General features: G+C 38.3%; 1 protein-coding gene across 1 annotated transcript in view; it reads left to right on the forward strand.

Moving 5' to 3' along the window:
- WDR27 (WD repeat domain 27) overlaps positions 1-12,127 on the forward strand; it is a 130,584-nt gene that overhangs the window by 49,468 nt on the left and 68,989 nt on the right. Inside the window, exon 22 of the mRNA XM_040599502.1 lies at positions 7,140-7,242. Within this exon, the coding sequence (XP_040455436.1) occupies positions 7,140-7,242 (103 nt within the window). The remainder of the gene's footprint in view (positions 1-7,139; positions 7,243-12,127) is intronic.

The raw sequence follows: 12,127 nt of genomic DNA on the forward strand, positions 1-12,127 counted from the left end.
GAAATAATGCCTTCTACTTCTGAAAGGGGTAGTAATATAAGTAATATATACACAGCTCTGTACTGCATTATACGAACAGATTGAAGTAATGCAAGATCAATACCTTTGTGCAGGGAAGCTATACACTGATGTATTTGCTAGATTGTGAGCACAATCAACATTTGAGTCTGCTGATCATTCAAGCTAGGTTAAAAATTGAAGAAAGATTTACTGATTTTGCAGAGGTTGTCTCAGAAACAGTTCTGAGTGAGTGAAGAGTTGCTCAGATCTTTTCATGTTCTGTGACTGTGATTCTATGAAAAAACTTTCTCTGCTCTGATCATCCATTGCCTTCCCTTTGAAGGAGGACCACCTGCATCAACAGCAGACAATCTAAGACACTTAGTATTTGGCAGAATATGAGATGAAACAAGGCACAAGTTATCTTTGTAGCTGCAGCTTGGGTGTTTTTAAAATGTCACCTTACAATATCTATTTCATAATTGTGCCTATCTGTAGCTGAGGAAGAAGACATGGTTTCTATAAATTTCTGAGGAAAAGGCCCTTCAGGAAGGGCAAGAAAGAGGACCCAGGGAACTACAGGCTGGTCAGCTTTACCTCAATCCCTGGGAAAGTGATGGAGCAGTTAATCCTGGAAACTCTTTCCAGGCACATAAATGACAAGGAATTAATCAGTAGTAGTCAGCATGGATTTACCATGGGGAAGTCATGCTTGACTAATTTGATAAACACCTATGATAAAATTACTGGCTTGGTAGATGTGGGGAGAGCAGTGGATATTGTCTACTATGAATTCAGTAAGGCTTTCAACACCATCTTCCATCACACCCTCATAGAGAAGCATACAAAGTATGGGCTGGATGAAGAGTGAGAAGGGCTGAAAACTGTCTGAATGGGAACCTCAGAGGGTGGTGACGAGCGGCATGAAATCTAGCCGGAGGCCAGTAATTAGCAGTCTATCCCAGGGAGCAACAGTACTAGTTCCAATCCTGTTCAACATCTTTAACTATCTGGATGATGGGGCAGAGTGTAGCAAGTCTGCTGGTGGCACAAAACTCTCAGGAGTGTCTGATACACTGGGGGATATGCTGCCATCCAGAAGTACCTGAACAGTGTGAAAACGCACTGACAGGAGCCTTATGAAGTTCAACAGGAGGAAGTGCAAAGTCCCCTTGGCACCAAGTGCAACCCCCAGACACCAATATATGCTGGGAGGACAACTAGCTGGAAAGCAGCTTTTCAGAAAAGGACACCAAGATGAACGTGAAGTAGAAATGTGCCCTTGTGGCAAAGAAGGCTAATGATGTTCTGGGCTGCATCTGGAGGACTGTTGCCAGCAGGCCGAGGGAAGTGATGCTTCCCGTCTGTTTAGCATTAGTGAAGTGCCACTGGCTCTGTGTGAGCTGGGAGGTTGGATAAGGTAACCTGCAGAGCTACCTACGAGCCTCAACCATGATGTGACTCTGTGATTCTATGAAATTAGCATTTGCTCTTCTCTACTTGCCACAGAAATACAGGAATGGGAAACTTGCTGGGGCAACTGATGTAATGTTGAATAAGAGAGCAGGATGGACAAAACCAGCTGAAATTGGGAATTAATTTAAAAGGAAGGAATGGGACAGTTGCACTATGCTGTCAGATATGCTTGTTATTTACCCAGAGGTAGGGACACCAAGGAAGAGCTTTTACAGCCCAGTTTAGAGGTCTGGGCTGCTGCTATGGTAGGTGTGGGGAGGTAGATGTGACAGCTGCTAAATTACTGACGCAGGTTATGGGATTGGCAGAGACAAGGTGTTGGGAGGAGCTCACAAGCACCACCCACTAACATCTTTGGTGGCAGGAGCAGCCTGCCTCTGACTCACACTCTGAACAGTAAAGGAACAGAATTTCAGCTGCTGTTATGTTCTTTGCTGCTGAAATAGCCATTCCTCATCTTTTTTTTTTTTTTTTTTTTTCTGGAATAAAGGCAGCGGGTGCTTATTGGACCACTGTGAAGATATTTGAAGAATATTGGACTACTTGGACATACTGAATTTCTTCTGCAGAATATTCAGATGCATGATAATGCTTTGATGCACACTCCAGGGAAAATCAGTTTCACCCTCTATCAGTCTCTGAAAAGATTTGCCAATTGTATAAAGATAGTTTTAGACATTAAGGTAAAATCTCCAACTAATATTATGATCCTGTGCAACTAGATCATAAGCTCCCCTGGCAACATATTTTAGTAGAATTCCTGCAGCCACATGGAACTCATCTCATACATATTCTAACAGTTACACTTTGAGCCTTAGGGTGAGATATTCAGTTTGAATGAATAGCCCCTCAATTTTCAGTTATTTTTCAGTTTGCATGTCCACTGTGAAGTAACTTGCTTGGCGTCATCCTGAGCAAGATACACATATACACATACTCAGAATGTGATAAATTCTTGGTCTTTTCTGAATGTGATGATCCCATGATTTGTCATCTTTTTTTCCATGGAGCTTTGAGTCTTGCTGTCTGGATTCTGAGGGAAAAAGGAACAAAGCAGGGGCTAGAGTTCCTCCAAGTTTGGGACTAGGGATGCATGAAAGTATACAGGATGGAGAATGTGGTCTGTGCTGGATGTTGTTGGTGAAAGCATGCTGAGCCATACTCAACCCACACATAGGGATGTGAAGGGTTTGGTGTATGTTTTAAATGAAACCCGTGTGTACAGAACGTCTAAGGTAGCTACTACTACTGTTAAGCTATACTCAGATTTCCTAGAGCCTCAGTGGATCTCCTGGTACTGAAGGGTCTCTGAATGAATACCACAGTACTAAGGCAAAGTAATGGAATACAAGGAAAAGTGGTTAAAAAAAAAGACTACTTTGGTTTGTAGTCAAGGTTGTTTGTTTTTTTTTTTAATGCAGCAATTGGAATGAAATAGGCTGATTTGTGAGAGCATTCCCTGATTTATAGACACGTGCCATTCTGGTATCTTTCTCTTACAAAGACAGAAAGCATGTTACATTTTTTTTTTCCTAATATTCAGCAAATTGTTTGCAATATAAAAAGATACATATTTTGGAATGTAGACTAAAAGCTGTACAATGGAGAACATAGGAAAAACTTGGCTGTTCGCTGTCCCATGCAATTACCAGATGTTTGTCATGGTAACCCCTGTAAAGCTCTGACCAGAAAAGTGTTCTTAGGAGGCTGGACAGCATGCCAGCTGGCCACATAAAGCTTGCAATATCCAAAATAAGTTTGATCACCACCTGTTGCTACTTAAAAAAACCCACAAACCACGGGAGAAAGAAAAAATAAAGCCTGAAATATGAGAACTCCTAGAATAAGCTAAAGTTATACATACAATGCCTATCTGTTTATTCTAAGATTTGTTATCCACTTTTTTTCCATTGCTGTGATACCTGGAGATATCTAGAGTTAATAGATTGTATAACAAAGTTCCTAGTGGATTCTGTGAAAAGTTTAATCAGAATTAGTTTTTTAAAATGTCTTTTTGGAGCATAATTTTGAGGGGATGGGGAGGTAGTTATACTTGTAATAGAACATACACCCTGATTATAATGGAAAAGTTGAACAGGAAAACAATTAAGAAAATAGAATCCAGGATGTTTTTTATTATTGTGGCTGTAGTAGCATAAGAAGCAGTAGCATTGTCATGTGACTCAGACATTGCTTTATATTGCTGTGGTATAGCAGAGAAAAGATTAGTGAAAGCCTTGGAAATTACCTGTTAACAGTACCCTGTTACTTCTTATGCATCCATCTATAGGTGGAGTAAGTGATTTATTGGTCACAGGTGCAGATAAGTCAAATTCTTTTGAGAGGAAGTTGTTTGCAGTGATTTGTTAGGAGACTCTTCTGTGAAGAAGAAACACCTCATTGTGGAAGTTAGCTTTTACAGGTCCTGAGAATGAGGTCTTACTAGTCCTGACAGCCAGTGCTCTGCTTCAGGAAGAAGGGTGATCCTGAAGGCATATTCAGGTCAGACAGAGGATATATGTATTTTGTTTATTTTTCTCATGGAATTTTCTTTCATGGGATGCTGTTACATCTTACAATTATAAGATTAAAAAGAACCTTTTTCTTCAAATATTTGTATCAACATTGTCTGTATGTGACTATAAGAAAAGGCACTGAGAAGGACTGTATTTTTTGGGGGACTCTGAAAATCACAAACAATACAACTGGGGCTCTGTCAGAGACAATAAAAAACATGCTTGAGGCTGAGTTGTGGGAGATATCTACCCTACACAATTAATAATGTTTAGTGGGAGCCTAACTGAGGGCAAAATCTTGCAATGCCACATCTGACCATGAAGGAGAACAGCAGAGAGATGAAACACATTGTGCTTCATCTTTGTTTCTGTCTGTCCAAGGTGTTTGAAAGACAGACTTGCCCAAAGTTACAATAATGCCTTTGCTGCTTAATCAGCATCATGTAATGATTGCAGTTTGAAGGCATCTTTGGAGGTCATCTTGTCTAACTCCCCTGCTCAAGCAGGTACAGCTGGTTGTCCGTGACCATATCCACATGGCTTTTGAGTATCTCCAAGGAAGGAGGTTCTACAATGTCTCTGGGCAACTTGTACTAGTGCTCAGTCACCCTCACAGAAAAAAAAGTGTTTTCTGATGTTCAGAGTGTCCTGCATTTCAGCTTTTGCCTATTGCCTCTTGTCCTGTCTCTGGGTGCCATTGAAGAGAGCCTAGCTCTGTGTTCTTTGAAGTGTGCCTCCAGCTCCTTGATGGCTGATGTTTATTGTGAGGCCACTCTCAAGTATCATTGAAAGATCATGGTCATCAGGAGAGAGATCTGAAGACAGAATGAAAGTAAATGCCATTCCTATCTTCAAAAAGGGGCAAGAAGGAGATCTCAGGGAACTATGGACTGGTCGGCCTCACCTTGATCCCTAGGAAGGTAATGGAACAACTAATTATGGAAACCATTTCCAGTGACTGAGTGCTGGCACAGGTTGCCCAGTAAGGTTGTGGAGTTTCACAGATTGAGGATACTCAAAACCCATCTGGACATGGTCCTCATCAACTAGCTCTAGGTGAGCAGAGAAGTTGGACAAGATGACTTGCAGAGGTTCCTGCAATCATTACGTGATTCTGTGAATGCTGTGGTACGGGAACAACATGCTACCCTTTACTTTTTCTTTTAAGTTATCCTGCAAAAAGTAAAGTTCTTTGAAAGTATAAATCAAATATATATTCTGTGACTTGTCCTCCATTGCCTAACCTTTGGAGTCATATATGTTAAATGCTGCATTCAAAGAGACGGAGGTAGCTAGTATTCTTTACTGTCAATAGGAAGCCTGAATAGAGGCAGGTTATTCAGTGACTCAAATGCAGCCATTGGTTATTGAAAGTCTCTGAATATTCATGTAAGAATGATGTGCAAATTGACGTTGAAGAATGTTTTTACATCTTAGTCATAGTAATTGACTGTCTTCACAAGTTGCTTCTCTTCGAATTGTAGTGTTTTCTTAAATAGGAATACTTAAAACAGTTTTAGGGTAGAACTAGCTTGAGGTGAAAGGTCTGGTTACTATATACCTAAAATGTCCATTGGTATCAGTAGGGTTTTTCTTATACAGAAATTCAGCCAAGTATGTACTATCTTTGAAAGTTCAGAGTTAGGTGACAGTACAGAGTTAGGCTCTGTAAAACGGTGTATTTTCATGCATTCAGAAGTGTCGTTTTTTTATGCTTTAGTAAGTGATAGACATTGGATCAGTCACAAAGTGATGCTTTTGTTTAAGTAGTCCTGTTTCACCTGGGTGAACGAAATCAACTTGGCATTCAGCACATTCCCGCATATACATGTGTGTCTAAGACAGAACAACGTGGTATAAAAATTTAGAGATTTCTGCACATGGGTTCAGTCAATCGAATTAACATAGCATCTGTGATTTCACTGGCAAGGAAAAAGTGTATATCACAGGTGCTGGCAGGAGATGTTACTATTTCAAATTTGTTCCTGGACCAAGCACATATATAAAAAAAGAATGCGTGACATCTGTATTATGGAAAAAGTATATGTATTTGTTTTGTAAGGAGCAGGGCAGGTTGATAGCATTCATAAAAAAGCCAAAGGAATAACATAGATTATTATGTCTGATTTGAAATGATACCTTGTAGATATAAAAAACAAAGCTCTGAAATGAGGTATACATATGTAAATGATAATTCTGAATGGGTTTAAACTTGTATTAAAATGTCCTTTAACACTTAAGCAACTCTAAATACTACTTCGTTCCTCAGTTTTATAGTGACTACAAAGATATCAGTTCTTCAGAGTCATGGATTTTTTTAGATGGATATTAATCTTCATCTCATCAAAAACATTATTATTTTTAAATGGGACAAGCGTGCTCAGCTGTCAAAAACTTACTCTGCAATGCTACCTTGCAATATTAACATGAAAAGTAGGAAATTAATTCCTTGTGTTAAATTTAAATGCATTCTTTTCTTTAGACTGTATTAACACAGATAGGTAAGAAGTTATCTACAGTTGTAGGGTAGATAAGTAGATTTATCAGTTTGGAATCTCATTCAGATATTGCCTTTCTCACATTTTCCACATCCAATAAAATAGTGCACTAAATAGAGCGACACAGATTAAATATCCAGATTCCGGTATAAGAAGAGCAAGCAATAAATATTTGTGTTCTGATTCCACATACTGGATATTCATTTGATATAAATTACTTGAGGGAGATTTCTAAAGCTTCACAGAACAGACTGGCTTTCACAACACCCTCCCCTTAATGCAGGGGAGTTTGGCTTTCCCTGCTGAGATGGCTAACAAGGGGTAGCTCAATGGTAGGCATTGCAGCTCCTCATTTGTAAATAGGAACGTTGTTTCTATCTTTGTAAACTCAATAAGGCCAAAGCATGGTTTTGGCCATTGTCCTGGGATAATTTTGTGCGTTCATTTTATTTTTAGTTTCTAATATTCTTTAAGGTATTTCAGTTTTGTCAAAATCCTACTGCAGGGATATTTAAAATTTTAATTTGTGGGTTTGCCTTGGTAAATTTGTAGACTAAGAAAAATGGATGAGACCAGCGGGATTCATGAAAATGGCAGTAAAAAAAGCTAGTTTTTAGTTGGTGTTAATAAGACTGAAATTTCTCTGAAGGTGTGAACGCCACTTCAAAGGGCACAGTAGCCGCTGCTATCCATGTGGAATTGCAGTATCTCCTTGCGGACGGTTTCTAGCCAGTGGATCAGATGACAAATGTGTAAGTAGTGTTTTCGCTTATTTTCCTCCTGAATTATATGAGGTACTCATATGGTGGACAAAGTAGTCTTTTTATGCGTGTTTCTAGGATTCAGCTCAATATGCAAAACCTAGGTCTATTATATTTTCATATAATTCATTTATATGTAGTAGTTACATATGATTCCTGATCTGTTTGCTCTTTGTTTTGCCTGAAAAATCCTTGAACAAGCAAATCTTAGTGCTCAAAGTAATTGCTAAAACCTCATTTCTAAAAGTTTTCATAGTGCTTGACTCTAAATTGTCACATGCCATCAAAGGTGGGAAAAATGGTATCCCATGTATGGCAGCTTTACATAGTGTGTATGTATCTGACCACTAGGAACTGTGTAGCAGCTACACATTAATTCACTTAAGGTCCCAAATACAGGGTGATGAATCTTTTATTACTGGTTTCTTGTGAACCGGTCAGCTGAATACAAAATGAGAAGTCATTCAGCTGTAATTAGAATTTTCCATAATTCATGGTATAACTTTGATTGTGTGTGTTTCCTCCCCAGACAGGTTATCTTCTCATTCAATGTCAACTACATTTTAATTATTACACTTAGCAAAGAATCCTGAGTTAAAGTGTATTACTACCTTTTTGAGTATGCACCTAATTTTAATTTGTTAAGTCCTGCGCTGTTGGCACAATATTTTTCTTGCTGTTTGCTAAGAAATAGGTGATTGCTAGCTTGTAGTATAGGCCTTTGAAACTGGGCTGAGGTTGGGTTCTTTGTAAGCACATCCTTTCAAAACATCTGGGTAGGACAGCTGTTTAACTTTCCTTTAGGTATTTTTAGGTGACTCATCAGGGCTATGACACAGGGTTTCTGGTCAACTTCACATTCAGAACAGGAGGAATTTGCTGTTGTGGTTAGTTTTGAAATACTAGTTCCAATCATGTGTGAAGGTTAGAGGTTTTATTGGCAGATTGCTGGAGATTTGGCAATAGCTAATGTGTTCTTGACATTTGCGTGATAAAATATATTTTTCAAATTTCTGGTAGTTTACATTTGAAAATGTATTTTGCAATGCAGAAGAAAGGCTTTTTGCTTTATGTGTGAAACAAAGTGCATGTAATATTGATCTCAGCTCACCTATATGATATATTTAATCAAGATTACTAATAAAGATTGATTTTGAATAGCATGAAAAGAGGTGCAGTCACAAAACCTTTTGTCCTCTTTTTTTTGCATAAGGCTGTTGTTTGGTACTACTGCTGATAAAAGGAAAGAAAGGTATAGAGCATGATTTTGCCCTTACTCCAAATTCTTGGCACATAGTTGCTTGTCATAGGAAGCTGAATAGCTGGACTGCATCCTGCTCCAGTTGGCATGTGATCCCTGGTGGGCACAGTGCCAGTCAATACTTTTTAGTGTGGCTTCTGGGTTGGAATCTTGCATAATTTGCATCGTATATCTGTGGAGAACTTTCATTGTTCTTGTTGTCCCCTCTGGAAAACTGAGTGAAGTTTCGGACTCTTGCTACAGCTGTACTGTTAGGACAAAATACAGTTTTGCGGCATTTTTAGAAGGCTTTTCTTTAAAGTGTTAAGACTGGATATACTTTTGTGATTCCTTTTGAAAAAGAAAATTGATCATGGCACCGAACAATCCATTCATATTGTTAAACTAATAACATCCTGACAGGTGGACTGATGTACGACTGGAACAGTTTTAAGAGTATCAGAAAGCCACATATTTTTGCAGATGGTGTTCTATGACTGAACGTCCTTTGGAATTCAGAAAGCTGCATAAAAATTCAGCAGTGTGGATACAAAGTGTTATCTTGAAATAAAGCATTCTGGAAATAAGTTATGTAACTTTCCACTGACTAGCAACTGCATCTTCAATCATCTTGGCATTTAATTTATGAAGTGCAACGCTTGCAGCCTGTGGTTAACAAATATGATTCATTTTAAAGCCAAAAGAGGCAGAATTGGAATATAATTGAGAGACATTAATCTTAAACTGCCTTTTATATTTCACAATATCTGAAGTGTTTGATAGAGAGGAATATGTTGGCTGCATTGATTAATAGCAAAATCAAAACCATATTTCTACAGGGCATACAATCAAAAAACCAAAATATGTTATTTTAAACAGAGATACAAATTCTGTTTTTTCTGTACTTACAAAGTATATGACATTTTTATGAGAGCAGCTTGGTATAGCTTCTGTGTGGCTGAAGTAGCCACTTGTTATTTGAACTGCTTTTGTGTGTGTTAGTATGAGATTTGTACATACTGTAAATCATGGGTTGAAAGTGTTTCCCTGAGTACTCCAATTTCTTTAAGAGAACCTTTGTCAAGAGCTGTGTAGGACCTGACAGTCTGATCAAAGCAGGCACTCACAGGATCCTGCTTTTGAACTGAGATTATCCTTTCCATAATTCATTGTGATTAGAAAATGTACAAAGTTAACATTTTTAATATCAGATCTTCTCTTCATCTTAAATAGCCCAAGGTTACAAATTACATGGGCTGACTTATTCTTAATGGAATACACATAATATTTTAACTTCTAACTATTTTACAAGTGGATATTTTGAGGTTTCTGACTATCAGATGATAGTATTAAGGATGCTGGACAAATACTCTCATTGGGTTTAAATTTCCATTTTCCTGGGCTCTGTACAAAAACTCTTACCTAAACATTTGTTGACCAAAGAAATCTTAGTTTAAAAGGACAAAAATATCTGGAGAGTGTGAAATACTACTTTTAGAAATAGAAATAGCTAATATTTTCCTGTGCTCCACGTAGTTCCAGTTAGCTGTTTTACTTCATGTCTAATTAAGTTCTTCATTTTTGTCTTTGAAGACCTTAGGGCTCTCTGAATAAATTCCAAGTTTCCAGAAATGAAGTAGGGAACGCAGAAATAACGATTTGGCTCTTTAATTGTTTTCAGATTCATTCTTGCTAGCTCTCTTTGAGCTGTAGACTAAGGGGCACGTTTTGACCCTAGTGCTGAAATGGAATTTGCTAACATAAAACTGTGCTCATGCCAAATCCCAAAGCCTGGGCTCACAGTTCACACCGACTGTCCCATACTGCAAACCCAGAAGATTTTCAGCATAACAGGTTGCTACATCGATAGCAAAAATAAATGGTAATGTATGAAATTATCTTCCATTTTATTCACACTTTCCATCAAAGTATAGGATTTTGCCTACAACATTGTCTTTGAAACACATTCTAAATCCCAGATTGAATTTGTGCCTTCCAACTGTGAAGACACCAAAGCTAGAAAGAGTAGGAAGATTGTTTCTTCTTCTCCAGAGGGCATCAACACTGAAAGGAGTAACAGGAGACAGGGTAAGGCAGTTTGATGCTTATACATAACACCAGTGTACCAAGCACTTGTCAACCCCTGAATATTAACATTTGTGCAAAACTGGGTTTAGAGTAAAATCCAGTTATGTGAGTGATGCTGGAAGCGTATTGATCAGGGGGCATATCCAAAGAATTCTGCAAATCTGAGAGTGGTGGCTGGATGCAAACTTGGATCTGATAGTGCTTGCAGATTCAGTTGTTTTCAGATACAAGACTCTGTATCTGGCAAAACACAAACTGTATAATTTGTTTATAGCTGACACCTTAGTTTTAAATAGTTACAGAAGTTGATCTTCCAAATAGAATGTCAGTCCTACTGAGCAATATACTCTAACGTTTTGTTACCAGATATATGTTTAGTTGTAAAATTCACTGGCTCAGATCACATAATAGATTTATGGCTTTCCTTATTGGATTAGGCTAATAACTTATTTGATAAGGACAAGAGAAATAAATATTATATAGCAGAACTCTTAATTTTATTTTTATCTATTCTTATGTCATGGTTTAACCCCAGCCGGCAGCTAAGTACCACACAGCCTCTTACTCTACCCTGCCCCACACTGGGATGGGGAAGAGAACTAGGGAAAAAAGTAAAACTTGAGGGTAGAGATAAAACCAATTTAATAATTGAAATATAATAATGATAATAATAACAACAATAAACATTAACAATAATAATAATGAATAGAAGAGGGAGGGAGAGAGGACTAGAATCCAAAGGGAAGGGAAAAAACAAGGGATGCACAATACAATTGCTCACCGTCTGCTGACAGATTCTCAGCCAGTCCCCAAGCAGCAATCCACAGGCCCTGGCCAACTCACCTCAGTTTACAAAATCAGCATGATGTTCTGTGGTATGGAATATGCCTTTGGCTAGTTTGGATCAGCTGTCCTGGCTGTGTCCCCTCCCAATTTCTTGTGCCTCTCCAGCCTTCTCACTGGCAGGGTCTTGGAAGCTGAGAAATCCTTGTCTTAGTATAAACATTATTCAGCAATAACTAAACAGTTCATCAGCATGTTATCAACATTATCCTCCCACCAAATCCAAAACACAGTACGGCACCCAGCTACTGAGAAGAAAATTAATTTTATCCCAGCCAAATCCAGAACATCTTACATCAAGACAGGCAGCTTTAAATGTGTTATTTCTTATTTTGTCAATCATAAATGCATTCAAAATGCAATGCTGCTATGTATTAAACTCTTCATCTACTTTACTCTGCCTCATATATTTTGTCTTTGAGAAGCCATAGTGAAAGGAGCTCTATAATTTGAAGTAGTTTAAATTTTTAAAGTTCTCCCCCTTATTTTCTCTAGTGTATGAATTATGGTGCACTGGTGCAGAGTGAGCACACTTCTTCTTGAAGCATGTCTCCCAGCCCACCCCATTTAAAGTGCTTTGATTTGTATTACAGTCTTGGATTGTGCAGATTGATTCCTTTCAGGTGAGGCTGAGGTGGGAAGGCAACTCCTTGAGCAAACCAAGTGTTCTCTATATACTAACACTGTTCAGTCCACAGCATCAGA

Source organism: Falco naumanni, chromosome 6 (assembly GCF_017639655.2).
Source record: "Falco naumanni isolate bFalNau1 chromosome 6, bFalNau1.pat, whole genome shotgun sequence".
Lineage (NCBI taxonomy): Eukaryota > Metazoa > Chordata > Aves > Falconiformes > Falconidae > Falco > Falco naumanni.